The sequence below is a fragment of the Megalopta genalis genome, chromosome 17 (genome assembly GCF_051020955.1).
Source record: "Megalopta genalis isolate 19385.01 chromosome 17, iyMegGena1_principal, whole genome shotgun sequence".
Lineage (NCBI taxonomy): Eukaryota > Metazoa > Arthropoda > Insecta > Hymenoptera > Halictidae > Megalopta > Megalopta genalis.
In genome coordinates this window covers 1,826,389-1,843,239 of record NC_135029.1, presented here as the reverse complement: position 1 = coordinate 1,843,239, position 16,851 = coordinate 1,826,389, and the positions used below count along the sequence as shown (strand labels likewise).

Below are 16,851 nucleotides of genomic sequence, written 5' to 3'. Positions count from 1 at the left end.
TGTACGATCACGTACAGGCAGATAATTCTTTTTACGGAGCAAGCTTGCGAGCGAAACAACCGTAACCACTGAGTCAATTTTACCGCGAACTTCGAGACCCGCTGCGGTACAAGTAATCCTGTCGATTAGTTATAATCGCGCGATTCAATTATTTATTATCCAATTAAGGAAGCTGAATGGAAAACATTAATGAATCATCATGTATCGATAGCAGGGATTCGAAGGATTCCGAAAATAGTCGTTTCAAACTTGTATGCATCGATTCTGATTGAAACAGTTATGAATAAACAGCGGATCTTTACGTAAAATAAAAATTGTCTAAATTAATTGTCAGAAATATAATAGTACAAGGTTGAAAATAATCTAACAGTATCCTTAAATTCTGCTAATGTTTTAACAGTTTTGTACCGAATCTATTCATTATTTTATCAAATGCATAAAATCCGCAGTCTTGTTATGAAAAATCGAAGAAACCTTATAGTTGTTATAAGTAGACCCCAAATGTTTATGCAAATTTACATTACACACCTATTTTTATGGAGACCGAATTAACAGAAAAATTTCTTCCATTCTTCTGAAAATTCCTTACAATGAACATGAAATAGAAATATATTTATATTTACTATACGCGATGTTTCGTATTTTTAAAACTTCTATTTTGTTATAAATCTTTCTTTTGTATTCTTATTTTAACAGTGGTATTACTTTCATAACCTTTCATTTATTACATTTCCTATACCATACACATTAATTATTACCTCTACTATATGATTATTATGTGTGGTGTATACTACACCGTTTCATACATCTACTTTTTACTTTTTGTATTGTATCATTATATATGTATAGCTATTTTTATTTGTATTGTACTCGTGCGACGGTTGTACAAAATCTGCTCTTTTTATCTCTTTTTTGCGACAAAAGGTCATTTTATCTGCATACGTGAATAAAATTATTATTATTATTATTATTATTATTATTATAGAGCCGTTTCTGGAGTATCATAATAATTATAAAACATTTTCGGTTTTCCATATCTGTTTCAAGAATCGAAACCGATATCAAACTGTTTTCCACCTCTGATCGATAAGCGTCCTTTAAGGGAAACTGCTGAAGATCATTTTATAGGAATTTCTTCCCCAACTGCGCATAACTACGGATTTTGCGAGGTCATTCGGGAATATTACATTAGCGCAGAAAATGATACCGTCAAATTGAATTTCAGTCAATGGCGGGGAGCAGAGGGGACTGTTGCTGAAGAAAAAGGCAGGAAATGAAGTTTCCGGGAGGAAATTCTCCCAAAGAAATTTCCCTAGGGTACACAAGCCCTCTGCCTTGGGCTAGGGTTAAATTCGTGGAAAACCGTTCACTGTACACTTGCCAGCGATTAATACTTGGTGCATTTTCCGAAGCTTATTGAATTCTTGTCGAATATATCTGTCTCTATTGTATAAATAGTTACTTATTCTTATCAAATATGATTATATAATACAATATCACGTAAAAGTTATTTTACAATATATACATTAATTTGTTGCGTAGGGAGTATCTGTATAAGGTTTTCATGAACTTCATCATTGAAAACAACGTATATTTAATTGAATGTATTCATCATGTTTTATTATTAATATGTGAACTGCAAATCTTTATGAAAATTCTCAAATTCATACGTCAATTTACGAAATTGAGATTTTGTTCATTAAAACATTATTCCTTTGTTAATTAAAAATTATTCAAGAAAGAAAATAATAGTACTATTAGTACATTATTATTCTAATATGCCTACTTGCATTATAAAAATCCGCATATGCCGTAAAGTTTATTTCCGAAGGTTTTACATTCACATAGAAGCTGTATGCAATCTAGCTTGCAAAATTCTTTAGATGTAATTTTAGAAATTTCTCATGGTGTCGACATTTTTCAAGTTTTCCCTATCGAAACATTTTAATGGTAATTAGAAGTGAAAAGCTGTTGGTACCAAATCTCGAAAATATGATGCAGGTGAAACAAGTTTAATAACTTCCGTCATGTTTGAATTCGTGCTGTCGTGAAACGACAGGGAACATTCAAAGCTAAATGAAAGTTAAATTAGTCGTTCAAAAATCTTTCTAGACACAGCTTTCTATGAACGAACTTTACTTGAAAGTAATATTATTATTGTTCGTCTCTATTGCTCGAGTAAAGTTATTACAACCGCATGATATTAACACAAGAACTACTAAATCAGTCAAACAATTCTTCTCATTCAAGCTTATATTGTAATAGAAACCGTACGAAGTTTAACCCCTCGGACGATGAACTAATTTAACAACTGTGCAATTGATAATGTTTACGACGATGTTAGCTTTATTCATCAATTTTTCCAAACATATTTTTAAAGATTCTTCCTGTAGATCTGTTAGTCTTTCTCTTGTTCCTATTGCAACATCAATTTGTTTGATTTAATTTCTATAAATTCAGTAACTAGGTGACGATTAAAATGATCACGTAACCACAATCCAAAGGTGAAATAAATTCAATCTTGCCATTATTATGAAACAATGTACATTAGTCGCGTTCAAAACGTTGAATGCCGCATCGGTCTGATTTTTTAACCAGTTTCTGAAATTCATTTTTATTGTGCTACATTTGAATAAACAGAATGTAATCAGGATTTTTAAAATACAACGAAGTTGAAGTAATGGTTACTATCGTAACTTTTAACAACATAGTTTCGGTTTCGTTAATTAGATGACTTAGATGGCTCGACAGTTCTAGTGTTAATACTTTATCAACGGGCAGTTTTTTACTAATTCTTTTAAAATCGAAGAGTTATAAGTGTGTAATAATAATTTCTTCAGTCATTGGAAAGCCTATTAAAGGCTTCCTATGAATAAAGTGTTAATAAGCAATATAAACAGCGAATTCTTTAACCCGAGAAAGATAAGCTACGTCGCAGAGGCGCCTGCGAAGACTGTTGATTTTTGTTAATTTTTCATAGAGGTCTAGTGATTTAAGTTTAAAATTACTTAAAATATAAAAAAATATAATATAAATGCATTTTATTTGTACAATAATGCCAAACCTTTAAAATGACTAGATTAACTTAAATAAATATCCATTGTTAGTATAAAATTGACGCCTTAGAAAAGCATGCGCCTCTGAAGCGTATGGTTATCTTTTACGTACGTTGTCATATGGTTATCTTTCTAGGGTTAAGCAGCAAGAATTAATCTGACATGTTCTCGGTTTCTGTTTCAGGATGGCACATACGTTAAAGACAGCGATATGGATGGGTTGGGTCTGTGCCCTTACGATCCACGGCACAACAGCACCGCAGTATTCGCTGGTGAGTTATCTTAACACAGCCTCATTTTTGCCGTTCTTTCTCCTTTCCGTTACGAAAGAAAAATGACAAAGACAAAAAATAAACGGACCAAGGATGCGAAATGTGTGGTCAGAAATTTCGGCGTCCCGCGTCGGGATAGATCGAGTAACGTTTGTAGGGCACACGTAAATATTATAATCAAAAATAAGTATGCAAATTAGCAGCTGTCCAAGAAGAGAGAGGTCGAACTATTTTAGGGTTGCCGTGCGACGATACGATCGTCTTGCGTAACAATTTCGCTCGGTTTCACGATCCCCGGTAACGATAAGGAAATACCTTTTTATGCATAAAAGGGGGCACGTTTCAAAGGAGTTTGTTCTTCCGGGAATTGAGGAGCCCGTGGAAAGGTGGAGGGGGCTGCTTTCCGCCGGTTCGCATGGGAAACAGCATGCATTCCCTTTCGAATCTTTGCGGAATTAAACTGGCTATTAATTAGTGTCTTTCTGTTTAAGTATTTACCTGAATACCATCACCTTCTGTAACAGCTAAGATCTAGCTCAGTGGCTCTCAACCGTTTTCTCTGAGCACCACCTAATTAGTAGCTATGTCGCATACCGCAAAACCACTTTGTAGGTACATACTTAGGGAAGTACTGCCATGAAAGGGGCACTTGAATTTAGGACGAAAAAGTTAAACGACCTGTCTAATTCTAGATAGAAACATTCGAAAGATCGGTTCTTTTACTATAACAATGCATAGCGTCAATAAGTTACTTCTACATTTACTTGCTTCAGTTTTAATTTTTAAACAAGTGCATTTTGTCCCATTCATTAATTAGTTGCATTAATGAATGAGACAGTGTAATAAAATAAAGTAATCTTTTTATTAATCTTACAAGTATTGTTCTTTATTTTTTCATTGTAACTATATATATTATTATATTCATGTTAGGTTGATTTTTTGTTAATTTTAAAAACGCAAACCCCAAACTCCGAATTTAATTCTTCGTAGCTATTATCGCAGAAAATCCTCTTTTACATAAATATGCAGATGTGAGTGGAGGCAAAAACTTTGTCGCATGCATAAAATAACAATGGAATGCAGAATATAGAAAAAGAAATTCAGAATTTATCTTTGAAAAAGTAATTGAATTGCTACAATGAATTTTTATATATTATACATTTATACATATATGGTACGCGCACCATAGATCGAGAATCGCTGATCCAGTTGTATAATTGCAGCGACAGTGCAGCGAGAATTTAAATTCCAAAAGTGTAATATAATCCAATTTCTAAACGGTCAATTTGTCATTATAAATGCAGAGTAATGTAAATCTTTGATTTACAATGTTCTATAACAATCGCAAGAATGTATTCACTTGAATTTTTAGTAGTTTCAATCGAACAACACGTTCGAATATAAATCAATTTATTAACTAATCTCTTAAAAAATTAAATTTACGATTTCGGAAACAACGAAGCATTAAATCGCGGACAGAATCGTTCAATTTTGTCAATCATTTTGACTCATTCGATACTTCTAATCTTCTAATTATCGATATTAGAGTGAAAGTTGTTTACCTTTTTTTGATTAATTAATATGCAACAGTAACGCGTGAAAGCATTCTGCAATTGATTGCAATAGAATAGCTCCGTTACTGAAGGGAATGGTAGTCATTCAACAACGGTATATTTTTATCGTAAACGGTATCGTAAAATTTTCACTTTCAGGCCATATCTATTAACTTCTACTTTTATTAGAGAGAACGCTTTAAAACTTTATCCATTCTCCGTTCGTCCCCCCTTAAATGTAGTTACAACTAGGACCGTAAATAAAGTTCGAACTGGTGCAACGGCTAACTGATTGTTAAAGCTACAATTTGCCACGGAATATTTGTAACCGTACAAATATTATTCTCATCGCGAAGTAATCGGTCCAGTGACTTTTTTTAAGAAATCCTTTTTATCATCTGAAAGATATACTATGCCAACATAAACTCATACACACATAAATGCGATGCATCTTCAAAGAGCTATTCTAGTCTGGAACGTTATATTTTACTATCTATGTCACTCTTTTATTGTGGAGCTACTAAATCTTTTATTGTCGCACTGTTTTCTTTATTTCTGTTTTAACGGAATTCATAAATTTTTAGTTAGGTGAACAGATAAATGAAACTGTTTTTGTTACGATCAAATGCCTGTATAGTTCCAGCAGTTCTACTCATTTCAAACGATAGCGGCAGCACGATAAATAGAAAATATAAGAAATTAAAAGAGCGTTTTAAAAGTTAATATCAATTTCACCTATTTTTCTTTAACTTTTCACAATATAGAAAACTGGAACAAGAATTTATCTTTTAACATGCTGTAACAATAGCTGTATTAAAAGCGCCAAATTTAAAATCAAATTGCCCCTCGAATTGTCGAATTATTTCCTTTATGAAATCTTCGACGTACAGTTTAGCTTCATTAACTGCGATTTGATAATTTTTATCGATTTTTCAGCGATTTGATCTTCTGAAATTCCAAAAATGTCGATTCACACAGGGAAACCGCTGGTGGACGGAGGCTCAAAAAAGAAGCGAAAGAACTCGGTTTTCGGACTTCCAGACTAGAATACGTAGAATACATTTTCCACTCTATCCACCAATTCCCGTGTCCGGTTTGCATCTCCCGCGATCGAAAAATCGCGATCTAGTCCGGTGAAAGTCGACGTCCGTTTTGGCAGAGTAGTCACGTCTGTATCGAGGACCCCGACACAGCGAGCTGTCCGTAGCAGATCGCTGGGCAAACGTTTTTCAAGAATCTTGTTATCGCGGCCCGAAACGCGTGTACACCGACCCCGTGGCGAGCATGTTTGACAGGCCTTGGCGTGGCTTTGACGAAGTAAAGAGCTGGTTTCGAGTGACCGGGATCGAGAGCGATCCCGATCCACGCTGCCCGGGCCAACATCACTCCCGTTGACCGAGTCACGAACACTTCTGGGCCCCTTTACGCGTCCGGACGATGGATGCACACATTGTATAACATCGACGGCCTCTTCGCGAATTTGATAAACACGCCGGGACGTCATCCCGCTCACGGCCACGGCGCGTCATCGCGAATTTCGCGAGCCCGGCGCACACCGGCAGCGTTAAATGGGGCGGCCACGGAACTGACATCATGCTGACATGCTTTTTAACGCGTTTTCGACCGACCGCAGCAGTCCGATGTTTCGCGTAATTAAAGGTAGCCCGACGGTTCCGATCTGACGCGGGTACGTAGCTCTAGAGCGCAACGAGCACCGATCGCTTCAAGCTAGGGACGGGCGATTCCGAATAAATTTTCTGAAGAATCGTGTTTCTCGAAGATTCTCGACTTTTTCGGATCGATACTTGGATACTCGATTATGAAACGAATCGATGTGTTTAAATTGTGGATTGATTTTCGAGTTAACCCTTAACCCTTAAATGCATAGAGTCCCAAAAATGAATCAATAACTTTTTGCGCGGATACCCGACAACAGTTTTGATATCGAACGTTTACGAACGTTGATAACAATAGACAATAGACCATGTGTGAAATAAAAGACTTGACATTACTTTTGGCGAGTAAGTTATATGTTTTTTGACATTTGAATGTGGTGGGTGATAACTTCCGGGTTGTGCAAAGGATTTTCACGGACCGAGTGCATCAAATGCAAGGTTGCTTCGTGTCACAACAAAAATCGCAATTGCTTTGCTGCGTTTCATTTATAAATAATGTGAAAATTCCTACACTAATAGATAATATAAATACATGACCATTTGTTTACGTCTACAATAATTTTAGTAATAAACGCATATTGTTGCCAAAAGTCTACGTACAACTTTTTTTCAAAATAAATACTCAATATTATTACCTAGACTTTTTTATTTATTTTTTACGTAACCTATGACTACATTCCTATAAAAAACGATATTTTAAAATTCAAGACAAAAAATCATGCATTTAAGGGTTAAATGCATATTGTTGCCAATTGTCTACATTCCAGTTCCACTTAATTTTATTCAAAAACCCGAGTATGTGCGTTTCCGAACACACGTTGATAACAATAGACAATAGACCATGTGTGAAATAAAAGACTTGACATTACTTTTGGCGAGTAAGTTAGATGTTTTTTGACATTTGAATGCGGTGGGTGATAACCTTCAATGTGTTACTTGGAGAGATATCTTCTTTTTTCAAGTTTAAAAATTGCTTTCTGTCACAACAAAAATCGCAATTGCTTTGCTGCATTTCATTCATAAATAATGTGAAAATTCCTATATTAATAGATAATATAAATACATGACCATCTGTTTACGTCTACAATAATTTTAGTAATATACGCATATTGTTGCCAAAAGTCTACATACAACTTCTTTTCAAAATAATAATAATTTAATAATACTCAATATTATTACCTAGATTTTTTAATTTATTTTTTACGTAACCTATGACTACATTCCTATAAAAAACGATTTTTTTAAATTCAAAATGAAAAATCATGCATTTAAGGGTTAAAGTCGCCAAAACAATTTATTACAACTTAAAAACACAAATATTCGCAAATACTATTTCTCTCGACTATGTCAATGAATTATATATTTCTCTCAACCCGTCAATATTACGGGTCACTAATTTTTTATATTTACGATTATTCTGATTGGAAAGATACATTTATAACACTCGTTAAAAATTAGTGTAGATGTCGTATTGTTACTTTTATAAACTAATACGAAACAGTTGCTTTTAGCGAGTCGGAAACCTATTGTGAAATACTTGATTGATTTTACGAATATATGATAAATATTTAAAATATCTATGTCACGATAATCGCCAATGGCGATCTTATCATGCCGTGCTCCTCAATTTTCGTAAGCCTATCACGCCTAGATAGAATAAAAGTAGAGAAACAGTTGAGAAACTCCGAGTCTTCTTTCTTGTCATGAAATGAAGTAACAATACTGAATGCTATAACGAGGCGCAAGAAGTACTTGTTGAAAACTTTCTCTAAGAAAATAAGAAGGAATTAATTCCAGCATTGTAAATCTTGCCTACATTAAACTTGCCAGCAGTGTTATCTCCCTCAGAGAGACCATTGTTAGTGAGAAAGATCACGATGATCGATTAATTGATTCCAATTACCTTGTTTTACGTACAGGCTTAACAAGAAATTACACGGCAAAGTGGCTATTAAACGAGCAACGAGCTTTTTGTACTGCTTTGAAGTGAAGGTCGATTAATTCGAAAATAACAAGGCTGAATTTGCATTGTAGACCAACATTTATTACCGGGTAGACTAAACGAACCACAATTGAACATTTGATGTGCAAACTTAAGCAATTGCTGGGAAAATATGTATCTTCAAATTTCTCGTTAAACAAAATATTAGTTGATTATATTTTTAAAATTATTTTTTCTTTTATTCTGGTGACTCTTGTCGAACTTAATAACGATTATTGATTTATTGTCTTTAATCTGTATTGTTTCATTTTTAAGAAGAATTTTGAAAGTGTTGTAAAAAATTATATATAATATGTATATTACATATATACATTATATATTATATATATATTATATAATAATATGTAATATACATATTATATATAATTTTAAAAAATTATGTAAAAAATTATATATAATATGTATATTACATATATACATTATATATTATATATATATTATATAATAATATGTAATATACATATTATATATAATTTTTTACAACACTTTCAAAATTCTTCTTAAAAATGAAACAATACAGATTAAAGACAATAAATCAATAATCGTTATTAAGTTCGACAAGAGTCACCAGAATAAAAGAAAAAATAATTTTAAAATTATAATTAACTAATATTTTGTTTTTTTAATTAACTAATATTTTATGTAATATTTTATTTAAAAAGCACGAGCTCATTCATCGTATCTATACATATCGTATCTTATTTAATTACAAAGAAACAAGTACGATATTTTCTATGATTTCGACGAAAACAGGTTACAACTCTTTTTTCGGATCTCCATCTATATTGTGTATTGATCAAATCCCATGAAACATTCAATTTATACTACTTTGAGGCATGAACAATTTTTAATAATTAATGTGTAGTCGTATCGATATTGAAAATTCCAACCTTTTATGAAATATATTCTCCTCTATATTATTCAAATTGTATTGATTCGGTTTTGTCATCCGAATACATAAAACACGTAGTGTACTCGTACAAAGAAAATTGATATTTATAATGCAATGTACTCTGAGAGAAATTCGAACTTTTTAAAACATACAAAATACATTAATTCCCCATATCGTCGTATTCACAATTCTGTTTTCCACTGAACTAACTTGAATATTCTTCAGTAGTAGTTCGCTCAGTGATATTCAATATTTGGTCAAAGGCATTATTCAACGTAAATTATAGTAGCACAACCGCTACGTAATAATGTAATCAGAAATACAGATGCCAATGACACAATTAATAGCATTAATAATTATTTTGGTCATACCATCTTCGTTAAGTGTGTAAATTCAATTACTAAAACCGCGCATTAAAATCGTGAGGCGATGCAATATTCGTCAAATGACAAAGGTGGAAACCGCGACGTATTAAAAAATAATCCGATTGACGAATCAATGTTCCACTGAAAAATCATATTAATCGAATTTGTATAATTGTTATCATTATGTATCTCGAGAGAATATCGAACATAGAGGTCAATAAACTCTTCAGAACCTTTATAAACATAAAATTTTAAAACAAATCCGCGATCAGAAATTTTTAAAAGTTTCCACATCGTATTTTCAATAAATGTAATAATACAAGTTGTGCAATTTCGCAGGTATTGACAGCGATGCTGTACTATTTATTTCGCTCGACAATTTTATGCAAATCGATAGCATAGATACAAAACAGATATAAATTATCGTTCAATTATCAATACTCGTGTCAAGTAGAATCGGTGGAATACAGCCAGGCCTGTAGTTACTCGCATTCGAGCGCAGAAGAACCTCGAGTAATTCTAGAATTGGTATCCCGTGTTTTCGATTAACTTTTTACCATCTTCTTCCGGATTCTATCATCAACGCGACAGACACTCTACATGTATATATGTATAAGCCACACACGTCACAGACCTAAAGAATTCAGACTCTCGGCACGTAGTTTACGTGGAATTCATTAAAGTTAAATTAGGAATCGGCGTCAGCTCTGCGGCGTTTCTAATGTATATTGGTCGAACTTGTTTGCGAAGTGCTTTACTAGTAAGTACAAGTTCACTGTGATTATTTGTCATCTTTCGATACAGCGTTCATGCTTGCGAGAAACTATAGTCTGCGACAATACTGTAATTTATAATATAAGACTATGTAATACTATATAAACTTAAGATTATGTAGAATTATACAAACTATACAAACTGTATATACCGTGTAAACTATATATAAAGAATACATAAGACACTACATAAAACCGTACTTTACACTACATGAGAGAACATTTTATATTCGACTAAATACATATATCGGATCGGTGAAGATCTGTTAAAAAGTGGACTGCAAAATTGTCCTTGACCTCGAAAATCGAGGTCAAAGGATCAAATTCTTTTTCATCGCAGCATATAATAATGATAAGCACTTGCACTCAGTCTCTGCAGAAAGACATTGCACGTGTATAGTATCGTCACGATTTAAAATAAATATTTTTATTTTTAGTAGCTTCACTACTGTAATTTGTGTAACTGTAAATTACAATTTATCGATAAAGAACTTCTCATGCTGTAAAGGATTACATACTGTAAAAAATTCAGGAAATTGTTTTTATATTTGAAAATTAAAAAATTCTATTATACATACAGGGGAATCACGAATTATTTTCAGTAACATAAATTGGCGTGGCACTATATATATATGCACATTTCTTTAAAAAATACTTTTTCGATGAAATCGATATCGAGAGAAAAAGTAAAAACCGTGTCGCTTTAACAGAACACCATGGCCAGAAAACAACAACGGTTGAATTTGCGTAGCCGTGACGCGGTTTGTACTCGTTTATCACGCGTTATGCCGAACCATTTATTTAATATATTGCACATTACGCGCTACATGAACGCGGCGTATTAGCACGACTGATTTATGTTAAACGAAGATTATCCTTATCGTTCGCAATAAATACTGCGCTTTGACGTGGTCTATATTTTCGGATCCCTAACAATTTGTTTACAATATAATCATGGGCATATGGTCGTGTATAAAAGCGCCGCGTTTAGCAGGAACGTTCCAATCAAGCCGAGCCGTGATTTACTGCCAGAGACGCGTCTCGATTTTTGATACGATCAATTCGAATCTTTTGTATTTTAATAAATCTCACTGACAGGAATTTATCTATTACTAATGCCGTTCGTTCGCACTTAACCCAAAAAGCTCGTTGCAAAATGTTACGGTTGGAAACAGTTGTGAAAATAAATTATTACAATGTTTTCATTGCTCGTAAATATTTGAAATTTATTTTACTGTAATCAGAACTCTGTTCTCTCTTTTCTTTCTATTATTCTTTTCCTTGTTACTACACGTTGACAATATTTATAATCGCATACACCATTATCACGAAAAATACGTAATTTCAGCGTCATTGTTATAATTTGATAACGTTAACGTGATATTATATATTCACAGTGTTGCGAAAACTGTCTGGCTCACGAACTATCGTTACTTAGCCGCAACTAATTTGCATAATTTCCCTCTCCTTGGAGGTCCATTGTAATATTCATCGCAAACTTGCCACATTTATCCTAAAACAATAAACATCGATGTAACCTGTGTACTAAATTTTAACTGAATCGTATAAACGGGTGCTAAATATTGGATTTTACCAATTTGAAAACGCGAAGATAATATAAACAAGCGTCAAACAATTTACAAGCATCAAACCCTTTGCTTAATTTGGATGATCTTAATTCTTCTGTTATTGCAGTGTCTAAGTGTGCAAACAATCGCGTCAGTCCTCCCTGCCACGATCTGCTTAGCATGAAGATGAAGACATGATTAACGATAATGATGTCAGCGGGCTTTGCAACTGACATATCATGACAAAGATAACCAATTGTTATGATATTAATTACTAGTCTAGTAATGCAGCTCTATACCTGTCGCTAATGCATTAACGTTTCTCCAATCTTTTATATATATAGTATCGTACAATAAGATATGTGTACGGATGTACGGACGCGTCGGACATTTTAAACAATACGTGACGTCAGTAAGACTCGTCTGACAAAAGAGAAATATGCGGAAGCGCAGTGCTGTTGCATCGTTTGCTGCATATCGATACATCGCCTGAATTAGTATCACGTCAGAATACCAAGCTCATCGACTGTAATTAAACTGTTGAGTACAACCAAGCTCTTTCTATTAGTGGAATCTGTTGTTCGTGGATATATTGTACTATATTTCTACTTCCTAACTGTTCCACGATTTAAATCCCTTAATGACGAATAGGTTTACAAAAAGTGTGTTCATACTTAAAACCGGGTAATATTTAGAGAGAAAGTATTTGAAATACCATTTTTAAAAATAGACTTTCTACAATTCAAACAAAATAGTATTTCGAATAGAACCTGAAATTTCAGTAAATAAAATGCTTCATTTTGATAATCCATATAGCTAAAGCATGAAATAAATATCTTATTTGAATAATGTAAAACGTAAAATAGAATAGTTTATTTTGTTTATCTACAGCTGGAGCATGAAAGTAAATATTTTATTTTAATAATTTAAGAACATAAAATAATATATTTTGTATCTTAATAACATACAGCATAAAATAGAATATTTCCTATAGTTCTCAAACTGAAAATGAATTGTTAAAATGACTAACGTAACTTAAAATCAGATAACGTAAGATATCATATTTACTGTTTTTGAGAATTCGAAATTATGTCTAAATGGAGAATTAAATGAGCGTTGCAAGCATACATTGTCTATTGACCTAACTAAGCTCCTCAGATACAAATATCAGTATCATCTCTATAATGTAATAACTAGAATAATTTGATAACACAGCTTGCAAATGACAGGTAATTAGAACCAGCATAATAATATAAGTAATATAATATTATCTGCGGAAATCACAAGTTCGTTAAACGATTTTGATAATTGAATCATTTGGATAATAAGTGTCCATTTTCATGTATAGCGAATAATTGGAATATTCGAATGTTACGTAATTTTTATTTTGTTGTAGAATAGACTTCGTGCATAGTAAAGAGAAAACACATTTAATTGAGCACATATGACGACTCGCAGGTACAGTGAACTAGCAATGGTATTATAATAGTACTATAATTTACAATGTGCGTTATTATGTGACGTGTTTTAATAAACTTTAATAATCATGTTGTATTCCGTAGACTTTTCGAAAAAAGAAATATTGAAATATTGTCGAAGTATGAATATTATTATATATTTGAATATATATATATATTATATTGTATGAATATTTTAATATTATTATATATTTGTATTTTACAGCACAAGAGTATTTATCGACAACAATTTTCTACGATCAAAATATTTTGTAGGATTCTTTTATCTTTTAAAAGACAATTCGCCCTGTTTAGCTATTGTCTGCCGTCATTTTGTTATAGTATCTCTAATTACTGATTAATACATTTTTATTTATTGCACCAGTTTTATTTCACGCATAGTTTAAATAAGACATGCTAAAATAACACTTTGCACAAAATGCTAGCAGTATTTTATAATCCCGTTTTCAAAAATAACAGAGTTAAAACCTTTACATCGTGTAGAATTTGTTCGTAGAAGAAGACTTACTTTACGGTCCCGGCATGGCAGACTAATTATCCGGATCAATTTTTTAACCATAACTATCCCGAAACTTTATGAAAAACTTGAAACGTGTTTTCCTTGATAGCAAGTTTCTTTTTTAAATCGCCGCGCAGAATAACTGGGAAACCGTGTAATCGACTGATAAATCACGAACCGGTCTCATTGCTTTTGTTATGAATCCTTCTTCGGCTTCATCAAAACTTATTTCTAGCTTTTATTTGTAATGTTCCCTGACGAGAAGCATGAAATCAATTCTTCTGTCGAATAAACTTCATTTTGTTTTCAAACGCTAGAACTTCGACAATTTTTCATATTTTGTAGAGATAGGTGTAATCTCAGTGTAAACTATCCAACTTTGAGAGAATTCATCATTTTTCGCTGTCAGTTGATTGTGACAGATGCTGTGCTGCATACCGACAACAGTTACAACGCCGGAAAGGGTTGACACGTTTTTATACTGCCCAATAAATTTTGAAAAAATACCCTGCAAAATTTGTATATGTCAATTAGGGAGAATTTATTGTACACGGCTAGGTACTCGATCCATTATGCTTATTACAAGTTAAAACGACTCAATACGAAAATAAACTGAGAATTTTATTTTATCTTTCTAATTTTTTTATCATTAATTTAATTATACCTTTTATCATTTTTAGGTCTGCAAAAGCAAAATTATTTCCCTTAATTACAAACGATAAATATCAGTAATCGTAATAAGTATAGATTATGATAATCTAGGAATTTACTTACAAGGAAACATACCGAAGCGATACACGTCGATTTTGGATAAATATTCTTAGGTGATATTTTTTAAAATGCGAGAATCAAAATTGTATTTTATCCACATTTTGCAGTTGGGTGTACACTTCTCACATACAAATGTTCAAGAAAATAAATTAACACTTGAATGAAAAAATTGATGAATAAGTGTAATTTTTTAATGTATTTTTTAAACAAATTAAGATACCTGAAATCGGCTTACACAGTTGAATTTGATTTTCAACTTTCTAGTTTGTTTCCTCGTCTGAATTATTACTTCGAAGCTGTCAGAATTTTGAGGCTGCGTAATTAGCGCAAGGCATGTTAAGAAAGTTTCGTGGTATGGAAATTATAGTATAAGAAATATTTCAAAAATATTTCAGAAATACAGCATATATATATGTGTGTTAATTAACTGAGAAGTTTCCGATGTAGGAACTCCGTAAACAGACCCGACGTTATCCGATTGCGGTCGCAAAATACGTACATGTATACTAAACGTATACGTGCATGCGGCATTGTTCACCGATATCTTATTCGTAACGTGTTCAAAGCTAAAGAGTTGAGTGTGTTAATAATGAGCTAGATTCTAGATATCTGTTGAAATTCCATTATATCCTAGTGGAACGATAGGATCTTCGTTTCTCTTCAAATTGTATTCGACATGCACTAGACCGGTTAAATTTCGTCCCTGCGCGAAAGAAATATATCAAACTTCTCGTGGCAGTTTGAAGTAATATTTGAATAACTAAGTAATCTGATTAATCGAAGGTACACCGCGATATTTCATTTAGGTAACGAGAGATAGGTAGAAATTCTGCACGAGAGTGCTTAATCATGTGCAGGACGCAAGCGATCTGATAGCTTCATCAAAGAAATATTTGGAAACAGTGCTATTTTTAAATATGCCTCATTCTATTAAATTCAATATATTTTTATAAACAAATTCAATAATAAATAATAAAATAAAATTCAATATATTTTTAATTCGTTGTTAAAATTAAAAGACATGTATGTTAAAAATAAAGATCCATCAAGCTGGAATACTCTGTTACTTTCTAATCGAGCTTATCAACTTTATCACCAAAATAATAATCGATTTGTAGACATTCAATAGATCCACTTGTTCAATAAATGGTATAATAAATATCTTTAACTACTTACGTAAATTCGATTGCACTGTGCTCTGGTTACACTAATACACATTTCATAGAAAAAATAAAAATTGATGTTGGTATTATTTTTAAAATATTTTATAACATTATCGAATATATTTTACTACTTTTTATGTAAAAATTCAAATATTATTTTATACGTAATTAATGTGAACTAGCACCATATGTCAAAATGATTAAAAGAGAGGTGTGGCTAAAATCTACAGAAGAGAATGATAGAAAATGCCTTTGTCACATTTTGTACTTACTATTTAAAACCAATTGATTATGTATTAAAATTTTCTCACGCCTGCAACACATCCAACTAAAATTATAATTGAATTTTCAATTGCCTATACCAGTCAGTATCTTCATTTCTGATATCATCAGGTCGTAACTGAAGTAGAATGTTTTATGTAAATGATGTTTAATAACTGAATTTCACACACCATCCTTCACGATCAATTTCAGGCCAACTATCATATAGAAGCAGCTGTATATTATATTATATATAATGTTCTTATATACATCTATTTGTAATTTCTGCCAACGTCAGGGCACGCTGGAAATATTCCCGTAATTACTTCCGCAAAAAACCTCTTGATCCCCTAAAAACATAATAAATCCAGTTACTAAACATCAACGAGAGGTAATTCACTTGTTTGAAAACAGTTTCTCTACATCCGGTTTTAACTGGTCCGCACGTGTAAACTAACGGCTTTCATGGAAATGATATTCCACAAGCTTAAAAAATTCGCTGGATTTATTCGATTCACGCTT

General features: G+C 32.5%; 1 protein-coding gene across 5 annotated transcripts in view; it reads left to right on the top strand.

The window, feature by feature from the left end:
• The window catches only part of LOC117222855 (semaphorin-1A), an 870,584-nt gene that overhangs the window by 729,513 nt on the left and 124,220 nt on the right, over nt 1–16,851 (top strand). For all 5 annotated transcript variants that reach the window (XM_076527085.1, XM_076527084.1, XM_033474843.2 and 2 more), the window contains one exon: nt 3,241–3,328. In XM_076527085.1, the coding sequence (XP_076383200.1) occupies nt 3,241–3,328 (88 nt within the window). The remainder of the gene's footprint in view (nt 1–3,240; nt 3,329–16,851) is intronic.